Source organism: Salmo salar, chromosome 03 (genome assembly GCF_965601325.2).
Source record: "Salmo salar chromosome 03, fSalSal1, whole genome shotgun sequence".
Lineage (NCBI taxonomy): Eukaryota > Metazoa > Chordata > Actinopteri > Salmoniformes > Salmonidae > Salmo > Salmo salar.
In genome coordinates, this window is record NC_138293.1 from 80,800,675 (window position 1) to 80,817,500 (window position 16,826).

Consider the following 16,826-nt stretch of genomic DNA (forward strand, 5'->3'; position numbering starts at 1 on the left):
GTCACTCAACTCCTGAGTCGTCCCTGAGTTGCAGTGATGCTGATACGGTAGCCACCTGAGAGGCCCACACACCACACCCACACACACACACGCACGCCCACGCACGCGAGGCCGGGGATGGCTGTTAGACACTGGGATAGAGAGCAGCTAGCTGTGGTGTCTGTCTGAGTGAATTTGTGTGATTGTAGGATGGAGTTTTGTCAGTGCTGATAGTATAAGGTGAAGTGAGGCCCAGAACAGAACGCTGTGCAGGGCGCTAGTATAGTTCCTCTCTACTCCACCCTATTCAACTCAACTCCACCCAGGCCAGACCTGAACAGAAAGGTCTGGTTCCAGTCAAGTCTTGGGTTGAGATGTCTGATTATCAGTCACATACGCTTGTAGAGATCTGTCTTTCTCTCTGTCTCTCTCTCTTTCTCGTCCTCTCTGAAACAGGTGTCCATCAGCCCTCAACCCCAGAAAGGCGGTCAGAAAGAGAAAGGCAGTAAGAGGAAATGAAAGTTATTAGAGAGGAGAGCTTCATGGCCAAATGGGATTTGACTGTGCATCTCACATTGTTTCTATACATTGGTAGACTTAAAAGCCATGCGCAAAATGGGATTAAAACTGGGGGGGAAAAGACAAATAAATAACCTTCAATAATAACCTCTCTTTTTCTCGAGGCCTGCTTCTCTTCTTTCGCTTTCTTTCATCTCCCCCTATCTATTTCATTCTCTCTTTTCATTCTCTTCATCCTCCTTCTCTCTCTTTCATTATCTCTTCCCTCTCTCTCCCTCCTCTACCCAGCCTCAACATTTATCACACAGTCACTCCTCATCAGAATGCACCAGTTGCTGTTGAACTCCTGTACTCCCACACTACAGCTGCCGCTGTGCCGCCACAATCCTTCAGAGGCTATTTGGGGTTGAAATTAAAGTTATTTTCCTCAAATTGAACCTTTTAACAAGACACCCTCTTCCCTCCTCCTCCTCCCTTCAAAACAGCCCCATAACAAGCTGGTGAATTGTTGCCCTTCTTTAGCTCACTCTAAGGGTATTAGGCACCATGTCCAACTTCAAAGCCTCTCTTAACTCCACACTTTAATTGTCTGCTCTCCCGGCTCTCTCACAGCATGCCATCTGATTCTGCTACCAACTGCACTTCTCCTTCTCCTCCTTTCGTTCCATCTCTTTTTCCTCTTTTCCCCTCCTCTCCTCTGTCCCCCTGTTGTCCAATCCTTCCATCTCTTCTTCCCTTCCTCTGCCCCCCTGTTGCTGTTGTCCGTTCCTTCCATCTCTCTTCCTCTCCTCTCACCCCGTCATCCTCTCTTTCGTTCCCCATCTCCTCTCCTCTCATCGGCCCCTGGCTCCTTTAAAGGCATTGTCCCCTTGTTGTCACCTCTTTAAAGGAGGGAGACACCATTTCCTCTCTGGAGTTGTGTTGCCTCTGGTGTGTACACACCAAACAAATTAGAAACAGTAAACCCATATCCTCTCAATTCAATTCTCTGCCTCTCTCTCACTCTACACCCCCCCCCCCCCCCCCCCTTCCTTCTCTCCAAACGGACATTCACACTTACTTGTACTCACGGGCCCTCGTTTATAATTGCCATAAGCCTCCCCCTTGGTTTCATTTTCCATTGTCCTCCCCCAAATTCTTGGGTCTGGCTTGAGATAAAGGGATGATGACTTCAAAGGGAGCTGCTAAGAGTTTAACCCCGAGCTGAAAAGGAGCAGCCGACAATAGGATAATTGAGAGCAGTTACTGATCACAGGGCTACAGCACTGAGAGGAGAAGGCAACTAGCACACACACACAGTGACACACTTTCACACTGATTTCCACACTCAGACACTCTCACACTCACACTCGTACTCACAGATGTTCACTCTCGCACACACTCGCTCTCTCTGTTAAGTGTGGAGTTTACAACAGCAGCTGAGATGGCCGGTAGCTAGCATGGGGAGGACAGGTCAGAGCTGTTCAGGATACAATATACCCCCAGCCATAAAAGCACCCAAACATCAGGGGTAGCTAACCCTTCCCTGCTCCTCCCCCCTGTTATGTATTGTTTTATAGGGCCAGGGCAGAATAGGGGTCACTAGGGCCAGGGCAGGATAGGGGTCACTAGGGCCAGGGCAGCTCTGTTCCAGGTCAGAATAGAGGTCAGGCTCAGTAGGGCCTGAAGGTGGAGACTGAGGTGTCCTCGAAGGGGGCCCTGCCATATCAAAGGCCCTGAGTGGGACACGGGGGCCCATCTGGCCCCTGGCAGCAGCAGGAGGTAGGAGGTATAGGGGCTATTTCCATGGGGATGGGGTTTTATCTCTGTGCGTTTACTGTCAGAGGTTAGGTCCCCCCCCCCCCCCCCCCCCACCGTCACACCACCAATGATAAACAAAGGGTTATGGTGTTGGGTTAATGTTCTATGAGTGAGAAAGGATAGATAGAACATCTGCACAGCCAATGGCGTTGAGAAGGAGCTGCATGGATATCCCAATAAACACTGACCTAGTCAGCCATCTTGTTCAAAGACTAGTTTACAGCGTACTTAGTTGCTCTACTAATCACTGTATGGAGTCCCAGAGAGGACAAACAAGGCAGTCTTATAAAGTAACATCCAGATGTCCTTGAAACCACTGTCTGACTGTCTGCCACAGACAAAACAGGCCCCACAGCTGCTTGCGCCAGTCAATGAGCGCATTATGGGTAGAATGGCTGGGTTGTCTACTACGGGCCTTCTCTCCATCCCATCACATACTCCTCCTCCTCCTTCCATCATACTCCTCCTCCTCCCCCCTTTTTGTGGTGTATAAAGCTGGACATTGATATCATTGATATAAAAGGTAGACTCGTGTGCCAGGGTTGTAAAGCAAATGGGACATTAATAGAAAGGAGATGATTGATAAAAAGAGAAGAGAGGCTGAATGCTAAATCAAACGTAGTGGTTGTACTCTGCGGTCCACTCTATCCATATGATATAGCCTAGCTATTAATCCTACATTGACTAAAGGAAAGATTTCTCTAATGTGAGATCAACATAATAGTTTTAAACAGATGTATTTTCAAGCTGTAAACCATGGAGTAAAACAGACTCATATTTTTCGGTTATGATTGGGTAAGGCAGTTCTAAGCTCATGAGACATTAAGAAATTATATTTAAGCGATAAGGCCCAAGGAGATATACCACGGCTTAGGGCTGTTTTTACACATGACGCAACGCGGAGTGCCTGGATATTGGCCAAATATCAGAAACCCCCGAGGTGTCTTATTGCTATTATGAACTGGTTACCAACATTACATTAGAGCAGTAAAAATACATGTTTTGTCTTACCCGTGGTATATGGTCTGATATACCACGGCTGTCAGCCAATCAGCACTCAGGGCTCGAACCACCCAGTTTATAATCCTCAATGACCAATGGGTTATATTATATTTTTAGTTGAAATGAACATAGAATAGCAGTAACTATTGCAAATTGCACCTTTAATAACCCATGTGTATATCATACCTTTACCCAACCTGGCCACTTGAAGGAGCTGTGGAAAATGTGCTGCTGAGATGTATGTCATACATGCATTTCAACTCCACATGGCATCTATGGATTGTCGTTTTTATTTGATAATTTGGCATTTTAGAATTACCCTGGGGAATTGTATACCAGATTAGATAGCCAACACAACGTTGTGTCTTTTGCGCATCCCAAAGATAGAAATGGGTTAATCAGGAAACTATTCGTCTTTAAAAGAAAAGAGGCCTGTGTCTTTAAAGTGTATGTAGCAACAGAGGGATTGCAGGGATAATGCTATTGGGGCGGCAGATCTGTTACTTCTGACGTTCCAAAGCCTCAGGGAGTTGGCTCAAGATTTCTTGTCTTTGATAAGGTCCTAGAAACTTTGTTGTAACTTTGTGATCTGTAAAATCGACAGTAAAAATTATTTGAATGTTTTTAGTTTTTTCACCGCGGCCATCAATTCACCAGCCTCTGAAAACATGAAAAGATAAAGGATGAATATGTGTCGGTGAATTTGAATGCGCTGTGTTCTTTTTGAAAGGGAAAGGGGGAGTATTGTTTTCTATGTAGCTTCCGGGACGAGGCTGTCGGTTCTTCACTTTGAAGTGCGCTGTTTTACCCTGAGCCCAGAACGTATTGGAATAGCCTACAGGAGAGACCTACGGTATGGCATGGCAGACTGAAACATTTGCAAAGAAAAGGGGGAAACTAAGCAGTATTTTTTTCCCCCTGGAAAACTACATTTTTCTTTCTGCAACTAACACGAAACAAATCGGACTGTAAAGGGCTCTGTCGTGGAATCGACTATTGTGGATTATTTTTCTGTGGATAAAAACGGATACTTTTGGAAGACCGAACTCGTGGATCGATGGTAAGTTACAAGAGTGTTCCTCGCTCTGGACCCATTGGATTTCCTTTGATGTTCTGTTGACTTTCTTTGAAGTAATGTGGCTGTATGCAATTAACTTAGTTTGCTAGATACAGAGCTCAAACAACTATCATTTGGTGTGTTGTGCGATTATTTTTCGTTGTGATAAGTATTTGGGCACTTTATCTAAACTTTGATACGCTTTTTAGAGGACTATTCATCACGATATAAGTATTTGGAATTCCTCCCCCCCATGAGATCTGAATACTTTTCTGTGTGGTTGGATGAAGTAATGTAGCCTATTTTACCCACTAAAGATACAAGAGCGTTATGGAATTAGGTAGTTGAACATTTTATTTTATCTGGTGCAGAATATAAACGGCGATGTAGGCTAATGAGGATCTCGATTCGGCTGTTTTATTTCGGTGGCTGGTTTGAGGCGATTTATTCGCTTTCGTCGCAAAACAATTGTTACAAATGTGAAAGGTGATATTGTTGCAGCTTCTGATCGGAGGCTACGATGTAGCGTTTAGCAGCCATCGGTAGTCGGCTCCGCTTCCATGTCTATAGCCTGTTTCTCGTGGAACATAGCTTGTTTCTCGGAGGCCTTTTAAAATGATTTTATCAATTTGTGGTTCATGATGTTGGTAGAGCAGAAATCAGAGAGCCCGCCTATCATTTTGTAGCTTGGTTAGCCTACTTCAAAATCAAGTTCAGTTCTATATCAACGCTTTCCATCACGTTTTCAAAGCATGTCCTGTAGCCTAGTTTAGTAACGTTAGTCTGTCTCCTGAATATGTTTAGGGTTGTGTAGTCTTTTCAATTTGGACCGTTTCGCTGTTCTGTGACGCTTATGATAAGCAAATAGTGAGCGGAAAGTGGCGTGCACGCCTCGTTGTGGGTCGGTGTCTGTTGGTCGGTGGTGTACTGGACGTGCTGCGGCGTGTTCAGGATCAGATTGGGCTTGGTGACCAGCTAATTGTTGAGGTGTTCACGAGAACACAGCCTCACTAATATCGGTCTTCGTTATGCGATTGTGTACAAATGTCTGTCTTTTGCACTTTTATTGTATTCCATCCAGGCTACTTGGTATTTCCGCACAGAAGATGTTTCTGTGGTCTTGGATTTATAGTTTTCCTATGCAGTTAATGAAGTGGAGCGAGATGATGGGAACTCAAGCTCGTCAGAAGCATCACTCACTCTGTTGGCTGTTTTATGAGTTTATGCTAAACCGTGTTATGTTAATGATCACTTTCAACACCAACATTGGTTCAGGAAGATGTCAGTGAGCACGCCAAATAAAATCGAATGAGTATTTATGTAAATCTGCCGCACCATTCATCTCATCTTCTCTCTCTCTCTCTGAAAGTCTGTAAAGGTTCTGAAAATACTTCTACTGCATGTATGCCTTTGAAGTTTGCGGTGGATCTGAGTTTGATTAGATCAATACTTCTGTTTCAGAGAGAAGACTGGCAGAGAAGCTCCCCGGCTGACTAGAGAGAGTGAGGAGATTGTTGTAGCGCTCGGAGGAGGCGAACAACGCACAGGTTTTCTGTTGCTGCTGCCTTCGGAGCCATGAGCAGAGCGCTTATATCGGACCATATCGCCAATAGCTTCCGAGAAGATGCTCCCCGTCCCCCGGTCCCGGGGGAGGAGGGCGAGGTGCTGCCGTGCTACCCCGGCAAGCTCGCCATGATGAGACCCCAGGGTACCCCGGTTTTGCTCGGGCCTCCCGGTTACACTGCGAAGAGGAACGAGGATGGACTTGGGGAACCCGAGGGGAGCGCGTCACCGGATTCGCCGCTAGCCCGGTGGACCAAGTCGTTGCATTCTCTTCTTGGGGACCAAGACGGTGCTCATCTTTTTAGGACATTCCTGGAGCGCGAGAAATGCGTCGACACTTTAGACTTTTGGTTCGCCTGTAATGGTTTCAGGCAGATGGACCTCAAGGATACCAAAACGCTGCGAGTCGCCAAAGCTATTTACAAGCGCTATATTGACACCAGCAGCATAGTCGCCAAGCAGCTCAAGCCTGCGACCAAAACCTTCATTCGGGATAATATCAAGAAGCAACAGATTGATTCAGCTATGTTCGACCAGGCACAGACCGAGATCCAGACCAGCATGGAGGAGAGCCCCTACCAGATGTTCTTGACGTCGGACATTTACCTCGAGTATGTGAGGAGCGGGGGCGAGAACCCTGCTCATGTGAACCCTAACGGGCTAGGTAGCCTGAAGCTGGTGTGTGGGTACCTGCCCACCCTAAATGAGGAAGAGGAGTGGAGTTGTAATGATTTCAAAGCCAAAGCGCTGGCTTCTGTGGTTGGCCTTTCTGCCCAGGCGCTGAGGGCAACAGTGTCTATGAGGACGGTGGAGGTGATGGAGAAGGGGTACAGGTAAGATACTGGTCCCTTCCTATTTCACGTACTATAGCCAACTAATAGGGAAATGTTGGGGAATGCAGTGACTAGCCTAGTGTGTATGGGGCTTTGTAAGTCATGGATAATAACTAGGATATAACATCAAAAGAGCATATACTGTCTCAAAATAGACAGTTTCCAGATGCGTTTTCATCTCACCTTGCTTGTTAGCTTTGTTTAGGAGATACTTTACACACACACACTCCCCCTCTTTCTCTCTCTTTCTCTCTCTTTCTCTCTCTCTCTCTTTCTCTCTCTCTGTCTCTCTCTGTCTCTGTCTCTCTCTCTCTCTTTCTCTCTCTTTCTCTCTCTTTCTCTCTCTCTCTCTCTCTCTGTCTCTCTCTGTCTCTCTCTGTCTCTGTCTCTCTCTCTCTCTCTGTCTCTCTCTCTCTGTGTGTGTAGTATAAATGGTGTTCTCTAGACTGAGTGCAGCCCTCTGCTGGCTTGCCTCTGTTTCCGGAGCTTTGAAATAGTTGAGCAGATAGAGGGATCGTCTTCCACGGGAAGTTAACAGAGCACCCTGGCCTTGGCCCCAGCCTGTCAGCCAATAATGCATGATGCCTCTGCTGTGCTGTGCCTCAGCCACACACTGCTCTGGCCATGTATCTCAAACATGACAAATAGTAGGCTAGTCATTTGAAATGTTCAGAGCCACTTCAGCACAGTGGTTCGGTTTCACTTATCTGGACTTCATGGTCATATGTGTATCTAATATCTATACATGTCAGATGTTCAGTGGGTGAAAAGGGAGGGGTGTTTTGCAGAATGTAGACCACGCAGCTACAGGTGAATATTTATTCATATCATACATACCTCAGTTTTATCCTCCCCTTACTGCTCCTATATAAACAGATTGTATTTATCTAATCTTAAGGGGAGTGAAATATGACAACTTCCCATGCCAATCCAACAAGCCATTGATTTGCTGGTCTGTATATGGATGAGGGTCGCAGTAGGACCTGAATCAGCTGATGAGGACCAACCCAAGGCCAGATGGTTGTCATGAATCAATGGCCATTGACTTGTCAGACGAACCACTTAAGTTTAACATTTCTAAAGAGCTTCTATCAGGCTTTAGAGCCCTGGTGCCAGACTGGTGTTTGGCCTGCAGGGAGGGGAATTGGGGTCCTTCTTAGTGGTTTTGGCTGGATTGTGTGTCTGCTTGGGCTAGAAAGTGTCAATAGAATCAACACACTATAGGGGAGGGACCAGGAAGAACATGTGTTGACAACCCAGCCTGCCCCATAGGAGGATTGAGAAGGACATGGGTTCGTGTCCCAGTGAGGCTTCAGTTCAGACCGGTCTCCATTATTCCATCACCTGGTTAGGTGGTGTTTTGAATCAGACTGTTAGGGAGTCAGGGACACCCCTCCACTACCTCTCTAGCTGCTTTCCTCTCCCTGGCATGTGGAACTCATTTCTTCTCCCTGAATCAGATTATTCTCAATAACCGCTGAGCAGCGACAGCAGACTCATTCTCTCTTTCAATGTTTTTTTTTCTTTTAACCCCCAATCTCTCCCTCGCTCTCTTTTCACCACTCTCTCACTTGTTTACTGTGATTCTCCTCTGATTTCCGCATTTTCCTATTTTCTCTCCTCTTTCTTCCCCACTTTTATCTCTTCCTTTTGAAAATGCTGGGATGTGGGGACTAGGTGTACTTTAGAGGGAGAGAGAGCGGAAAGGAAGGACAGAAAGGAGTTGTGGGGACTGGGAGGAGGTGGGTGGGGGGGTCTCTTCCTGAAAGAAAGCAAAAGAATGAATGAGGGGTGAGAGAGGGAGGGAGAGATGTGAGGCCAGCTGTACTAAATACCTGTGTGTTTGCAAGCCCCTCTGAAGGTCAGGTTGGAGCTGGGGCCTATGGCTTTAGTCATGCTGGGCCCCTCTCTCTCTTCCTCTCCAACTCTCTGGCTCTCTCCTGCCAGTGGGCTGCTCATAAAGAAGAGGCCCTGCTTCCCCTTTTTCTCTTCTCTCATTTCTTTCCTTTCCCTACACACTCACGCTTCCTCTTTTCTTCCCCCTCTCTTACCTGGCTGTGAGCTCAGGTTCTCTCTCTTCCTCCTCTTCTCTCATTCCCCCCTTTCTTGCATTCCTCCCCAAGCAGAGGAAACTATCACAGCAGGTGGTGATGGGCTGTGAAGCAAGAGTTTTATTATTATTGTTTATTTCACTTTTGTTTATCTATTTCACTTGCTTTGGCAATGTAAACATAGATTTACCATGCCAATAAAGTGAGAGACAGCTAGAGGGATTGGTCAGTTTTAGGGCCAGTTTGACTATGATAGGTAGCCTAGTGGTTAGAGCGTTGGGCCAGTAACCGAAAGCTTGCTGGATTGAATCCCCGAGCTGACAAGATAAAAATCTGTCGTTCTGCCCCTGAGCAAGGCAGTTAACCCACTGTTCCCTGGGCACCGAAGACGTGGATGTTGGGTTAAATGGGGAAGACAAATTTCAGTTGAAGGCATTCAGTTGTACAACCTGACTAGGTATCCCCTTTTCCTACTAGCAGTGGGTATAGCAGCCAAAGCCTCAAACACAGTCCTCTTATAGGGTGTCCTGAGAGGGAAGTGTCCTGATCGCCCTGGAAATGTACTTACACACACACTGCTGTACCACTCACCCCAGGGGGAGAACCCTGTCACATTCCTCAGGCCCTGGAGTGTGGTGGACCTCCAAGTCATTACTGTCTGAGACACACCACACTAGTGTTGTCACGATACCACTATCGCCATACTAGGAATCAAAGAAAACAAAACATGAAGTGGACCACATTTTCTTGAGGAAAACGGTCCTAATGTTAGAAAAAAACTGCCTTATGTTGTCGCCGAGAGTCACATTAGTTTTGTTTGGGCAAGTTATAGCACATGATATTTTACCAAAGTAGGTTTTAAAGGACCATAGATTTCAGTCTGCTTGGTGTTTTCTTTTTTTGCCAAGGAAAATCTGGTATGGTAGTATCACAATACTGGTGTCGTGACAACACACACACACACACACACACACACACACACACACACACACACACACACACACACACACACACACACACACACACACACACACAAAGGGACTAGTTTCAAGTTGGCAGCATAGGTCCCCAAATATCTTCCACCTAGTTTCTCTTATTTCACAAGAAGAGAGAGAAGCGCCCTATGGCCTTAGCTCTGGTCTAAACAGATGAGAGGTACTAGTGTATATCTGATGTATTGCTACCTGACACATGTATTTAAACTGCATTGTTCTGTGTGTGTAGGTCCCACAGGCGAGGGGACCCGGTCAACCCGTACCATGTGGGCTCATTTGCCCCAGCCACCAGCACCAACGACAGCGAGGTGTCCAGCGACGCCATGACAGACGACTCCATGTCCATGACCGACAGCAGTGTGTAAGTAGAGGTTAATGCTTTCAATTGTGTGTTTTCTGAGGGAAATGACTGTAGCCTCTCTGGTTTGGAGTATACTGATGGTTACTACTGTGGGAAGAGTGTCATGGGAAGTAATTAGAGGTCGACCGACTATGATTTTTCAATACCAATACCGATTATTGGAGGACCCCAAAAAGCCGATACCGATTAATCGGCCGGTTTTAAATAAATAAATAAAAAATAAAACGTTTCTATTTTATTTATTTGTAATAATGACAATTACAACAATACTGAATGAACACTTATTTTAACCTAATATAATACATAAATACTATCAATTTAGCCTCAAATAAATAATGAAACATGTTCAATTTGGTTTAAATAATTCAAAAACAAAGTATTGGAGAAGAAAGTAAAAGTGCAATATGTGCCATGTAAAAAAGCTAATGTTTAAGTTCCTTGCTCAGAACATGAGAACATATGAAAGCTGGTGGTTCCTTTTAACATGAGTCTTCAATATTCCCAGGTAAGAAGTTTTAGGTTGTAGTTATTATAGGACTATTTCTCTCCATACGATTTGTATTTCATATACCTTTGACTATTGGATGTTCTTATAGGCACTTTAGTATTGCCAGTGTAACAGTATAGCTTCCGTGCCTCTCATCGCTCTTACCTGGGCTCGAACCAGGAACACATCGACAACAGCCACCCTCGAAGCAGCATTACCCATGTAGAGCAAGGGGAACAACCACTCCCAAGTCTCAGAGCGAGTGACTTTTGAAACGCTATTAGCGCACACCCCGCTAACTAGCTAGCCATTTCACATGGGTTACACCAGCCTAATCTCGGGGGTTGAAGTCATAAACAGCGCAATGCTTGAAGAATTGCGAAGAGCTGCTGGCAAAACGCATGAAGGTGCTGTTTGAATGAATGCTTACGAGCCTGCTGCTGCCTACCATCGCTCAGTCAGACTGCTCTACCAAATATAAAATCATAGACTTAATTATAACATAATAACACACAGAAATACGAGCCTTTCGTCATTAATATGGTCGAATCCGGAAACGATCCATTCGAAAACGAAACATTTATTTCAGTGAAATACGGAACAGTTCCATATTTTATCTAACGGGTGGCATCCCTAAGTCTAAATATGCCTGTTACATTACACAACCTTCAATGTTATGTCATAATTATGTACAATTCTGGCAAATTAATTACGGCCTTTGTTAGGATTAAATGGACTTCACACAGTTCGCAATGAGCCAGGCGGCCCAAGCTGCTGTATATACCCTGACTGCTTGCGGAACGCAAGAGAAGTGACACAACGTCACTTCCCTAGTTATAAGAAATTCATGTTAGCAGGCAATATTAACTAAATATGCAGGTTTAAAAATATATAGTTGTGTATTGATTTTAAAGAAAGGCATTGATGTTTATGTTTAGGTACATTGGTGCAACGACAGTGCTTTTTTCCGCAAATGCGCTTGTTAAATCATCACCCGTTTGTCGAAGTAGACTGATTCGATGAGAACTTAACAGGCACCGCATCGATTATATGCAACGCAGGATACGCTAGATAAACTAGTAATATCATCAACCATGTGTAGTTAACTAGTGATTATGTTAAGATTGATAGTTTTTTATAAGATAAGTTTAATGCTAGCTAGTAACTTACCTTGGCTTCTTGCTGCCCTCGCGTAACAGGTAGTCAGCCTGCCACGCAGGCTCCTCGTGGAGTGCAATGTAAGGCAGGTGGTTAGAGCGTTGGACTAGTAACCGGAAGGTTGCAAAAACGAATCCCCGGGGTGACAAGGTAAAAATCTGTTGTTCTGCCCCGAACAAGGCAGTTAACCTCTATGGGCTAGGTGGGACGCAAGCGTCCCACCCGTGGTGCACTCCATCAACAGCAGGTGCATTTCAAGAGCGGCAAATTTGAATCCAAATAAATGTCAAAATTCAAATTTTTCAAACATACAACTATTTTACACCCTTTGAAAGATAAACATCTCCTTAATCTAACCACGTTTTACGATTTCAAAAAGGTTTTACGGCGAAAGCATAAATTTAGAATATGTTAGGACAGTACATTTACAAGAGTTGTGTGTAATGTTGTGCCTATTCAAAGACAGGTGTCACCAAAACCATAAAATCAGCTAAAATTATGCACTAACCGTTTACAATCCTCCAACAGATGACACTCCTAGGACATTGTGTTAGACAATGCATGCATTTTTAGTTCTATCAAGTTCATATTTATATCCAAAAACAGCGTTTTACTGTGGCGTTGATGTTCAGGAAATCGTTTCCCTCCAATAACCGGCATTCAAGTCAGCACCACAAATTAAATAATTAAAATTAGAAAACATTGGTAAAATATTATATTGTCATTTAAAGAATTATAGATTTACATCTCTTGAACGCAATCAACTTGCCAGATTTAAAAATAACCTTTCTGGGAAATCACACTTTGCAATAATCTGAGCACTGCGCCCAGAAAAATACGCGTTGCGATACAGACTAGCCGCCATGTTGGGGAGATCTAAAATCGAAAATACTATGTAAATAATCCATTACCTTTGATTCTCTTCATCAGATGTCACTTCCAGGTATCACAGGTCCATAACGAATGTAGTTTTGTTCAAAAAAGCTCATCATTTATGTCCAAAAATCTCCGTCTTGTTAGCACATGATCTAAGCCCGCCGGACTTCACTTCATGAACGAGGGGAAAAAATATATTTACGTTCGTTCAAACATGTCAAACGTTGTATAGCATAAATCATTAGGGCCTTTTTTAACCAGAACATGAATAATATTCAATGTGGACGAATGCATTCTCTTTTATAACGTATTGGAACGAGGGTACCCAACATGAACTCTCGCGCCAGGTGTCTAATGGGCCATCATCGTTCCATGGCTCTTGTTCGGTCAGATCTCCCTCCAGAAGACTCAAAACACTTTGTAAAGGCTGGTGACATCTAGTGGAAGCAATAGGAAGTGCCAAAATATTCCTCAGCCCCTGTGTTTTTCAATGGCATAGGTTTAAAGGTAATACAACACATCAGGTATCCACTTCCTGTCAGAAAATGTCTCAGGGTTTTGCCTGCCAAATGAGTTCTGTTATACTCACAGACACCATTCAAACAGTTTTAGAAACTTTAGGGTGTTTTCTATCCATATATAATAAGTATATGCATATTCTAGTTACTGGGTAGGATTAGTAACCAGATTAAATCGGGTACATTTTTTTATCCAGCCGTGCAAATACTGCCCCCTAGCCCTAACAGGTTAACCCCCGTTCCTAGGCCGTCATTGAAAATAAGAAGAATGTGTTTTTAATCTGACTTGCCTAGTTAAATAAAGGTGTCAAATAAATGTAAAAAAATCTGGGTCCAAAAGTACCGATTGTTATAAAACTTGAAATCGGCCCTAATTAATCAGCCATTCCGATTAATCGGTCGACCTCTAGAAGTAATGTTTGGGAACGTTCTGGGAAAGAGTTTTGATTCAGAGCCTCTTAGCTGAACCTGAACAGTGTTTGTGGTTTTCCTGACTTGTCCTGGTCTCTGTGGGGGCGAGAGGCACAACTGGCCATGGGAACCTTCAGACTCATGGAGTGTATGGAAAGAGTTTCTGTCGCACAAACTGAGCCTGTCATCTGATGCTCGCTCCTCTTTGAGGGGTTCTAAGGAGGTTCTCCGGTTCTAGGTCTCGGTATAGCTCACCTGGAATCTCGCACTGTGTCAGGATTAGGGAACACTCTTGAGACCACCAATCTACACACACACAGCCCTACTAGGGGATGTGAGAGTAGGAGCATGCCCCCCCCCCATGGGGATGAAATGAGTCTGGTTGTTCCTCCTGACACCTCAGAGGCCTACTGGCCAGAGTAGAACCAGACCAGGGACAGGATGGCCTGTAGACCTCATCCCCAGGCCCTAGCCTTGGCTCTAACCATTAGGCTACACCTCTGTTCAGCCCCCCCCTTAGGCCCTAGACCACAGCCTTCCAATGCAGGCTCCAGCCCCATTCCCTAGTACAGTATGTTTGGAGTCTGATTTAGAGGAGAAGTGTTGCCATGGTGGGAGAGATGTAGTTTCTCATGACACATGGCCGTAATCAGAGACACGAGAGAAAGCAATACATTTCATGAGCTCCTTTTTCTCTGGTTCATATAAAGTCAATGAACTAAGTAGACCAGACCCAGCTGCTAATGCATTGGTGCCTATGGTAGAGCCACCCCTTAAGTAGACTGGATCCGGGGACATTATTCCCGATGGTAAACAGCCTTTATGGGATATCTTCATTCATCACCTGTCTTTGACAGTAATGTAGTCTTAAAGTCAGCTGTTCAGGATGACCTTGGGCCTTTTGATCACATGACACCTATCACTGGAATTGCTAACTTGCAAACGGTCGTTCCTGTGAATCACGACCTAGCTAAAGAATGCTGTCTGGAATAGAAATGACTTTATTTTACAGCCAAGGGAGTGGTTTAGAAGGTTTAGTAGAGTATAGCAGCTATAAAGAGTTTATGATACCAGTCTGTAACTTTCTGACTGCCTGACCAGTGTATATCTAGACAGGCCTAATCAAAGCACCGGTATAGATAGTAGATAGTACAGGCCTAGTATCCTGCGCTGTACTCTGACTCTTTGATAGTACAGGCCTAGTATCCTGCGCCGTACTCTGACTCTTTGATAGTACAGGCCTAGTATCCTGCGCCGTACTCTTTGATAGTACAGGCCTAGTATCCTGCGCCGTACTCTTTGATAGTACAGGCCTAGTATCCTGCGCCGTACTCTTTGATAGTACAGGCCTAGTAACAGCGACGGAGACAAAGCCACACAAGCTTCCTGCTTGTTTTTTTTTTTTTTTTTTACTCTCATTTAAGATTAGAATATCTCTGTCTTTATGACGGTTAAAAAGGCTGGGCGACACACCAAAAATGTTAATCTCATTTCTAGATAAAGAAAATAAAAAAGCGGGGGGTTATATCTTATTTATGGATTTGCTTGGACGCTGGGGAATGCAGCTGCGCAGACTTCAAACATTACCTTATCTCACAAACCAGCCTTTTGATGTGGGGAGATCAGAGCCAGGCTTGCCAAATGAAGACTGGAGCGGTTCGAGAGGGGAGGGGGGCAATGCGCATGACTGTGGGATTTCAAAGCAACAGTGAGACAAGTGGCGGTCGGGTGCACTACTGGCTAGGCTAGGTCACTGAGATACTGGCGTTTTATAGGGCAGGGCTCGCCTGGCCCGGTAGAGAAACACTGGCTTTTGCTCTTGGTTGGTTGGTGTGAACGAAGTTTTATTAGCCTACATGTTATGATCATTCTCTCTGTAGGACTGACACTTTGATCAGTGGGTTTGTGTGTGCACCTTCCAAACAGTATAGTTTACTTCTAGACTAGTGGGATTCCAGGGCATGTCAATGGCGGGATGCTAATGCTAACTTTGTGTGTACTGCTGATGATGAATGCTAACAGCTAAAGCCTGGCACAGCTCTCCTCGAGGGCTGAGTGATCCTTTCTGGGCTCAGTCAAAAGGAAGTGCAGGGGTGTGTGGCGAAGTGCCCACTGCTCAGGGAGCCATGGCTGGAGATGAGTGTCAGTTTTAGGGCAGATGAAATCCCCTACTCTGTCAGACACACTGACCTGAGACCTAGCAGAAACCCTATCCAATGTTCACCTCTTGCTCACTACACCTCAGATTCAGAATTGACCTGAAATATATTGTATTTTTTATCTGGGTTAAATAGGGGGTGATTGAAATAGCTATTAGGTGACCAATGAGCTGCTTCCTGGTTGGGTGTGTGTTGTATTGCTGTGTGTGATTGGCTGTTTGACCTGTGTATCCTGTGCGTTTCCCTGACAGAGATGGCATCCCTCCCTACAAGCTGGGCTCCAAGAAGCACCTGCAGAGAGAGATGCAGCGCAACATGAGGATGAACAGCCAAGTCGCCCTACCTGCCTTCCCTGTAAGTGTACACACACAAATGTCCTATTGCCCCACTTATTAGTGCTTTTCAGTAGTGCAACATCCATTTCCATGGTCTGTATTCAGGTCTGCAGTTCTATGTATAGTACCACCATCTCTATTCCACGTCTTCCATTCAACAACAACAAAGATGTGAGAGCAAAGCAGATGTCAAAGTCCCCCCCCACACACCACGGTTCCCTACCTTTGTAACCCACACCCCCCTTGGGTTCCTTGAAGTCTGCAGGAGACTGTTTCTAAGCTGTTTATCCTGTGCATTCTAAAGACCAGTGTCTTCTCTTCACACACTGATGATGAAAATATACTCAGAATGGAGAGATGGGGGAGAGCTCCCTCTCTCTCGCGGCTTTATCTGGAGGCTTTAGAATCAACTGCCAGCTCCTCCACACACACACACACACACACACACACACACAGCGCTGTGATCAGAGGATGAATGGAGCAAGCGCAGAGGAAAGTGACAACTTCCAACAGTGCTTGTCCCCTTTTTCCCCTCCACAACCCCGCCTCCCTGCCCCTCTCCCTCTTCAGGCTGCACCCCTAAAACTAGGGATCTGGGGAAGAGTTGGAGTGTGTCAGGGGGGAGTTGGTAACTGGCTTTGGAAAGGCCAAAAGAAAGGAAAGAGAGTTGGAGAGGGGAGACATGGGAAAATGAGTTTTGGGAAGGCCAAACTAGCAACATC

General features: G+C 45.1%; 1 protein-coding gene across 1 annotated transcript in view; it reads left to right on the forward strand.

The window, feature by feature from the left end:
- The first annotated feature begins 3,919 nt into the window (after nt 1-3,919).
- LOC106601775 (axin-2) overlaps nt 3,920-16,826 on the forward strand; it is a 28,860-nt gene continuing 15,953 nt past the window's right edge. The window contains exons 1-4 of the mRNA XM_045715507.2: nt 3,920-4,360; nt 5,819-6,753; nt 10,029-10,160; nt 16,021-16,123. Coding sequence (XP_045571463.1) covers nt 5,933-6,753; nt 10,029-10,160; nt 16,021-16,123 — 1,056 coding nt within the window. The 5' untranslated portion in view covers nt 3,920-4,360; nt 5,819-5,932. The remainder of the gene's footprint in view (nt 4,361-5,818; nt 6,754-10,028; nt 10,161-16,020; nt 16,124-16,826) is intronic.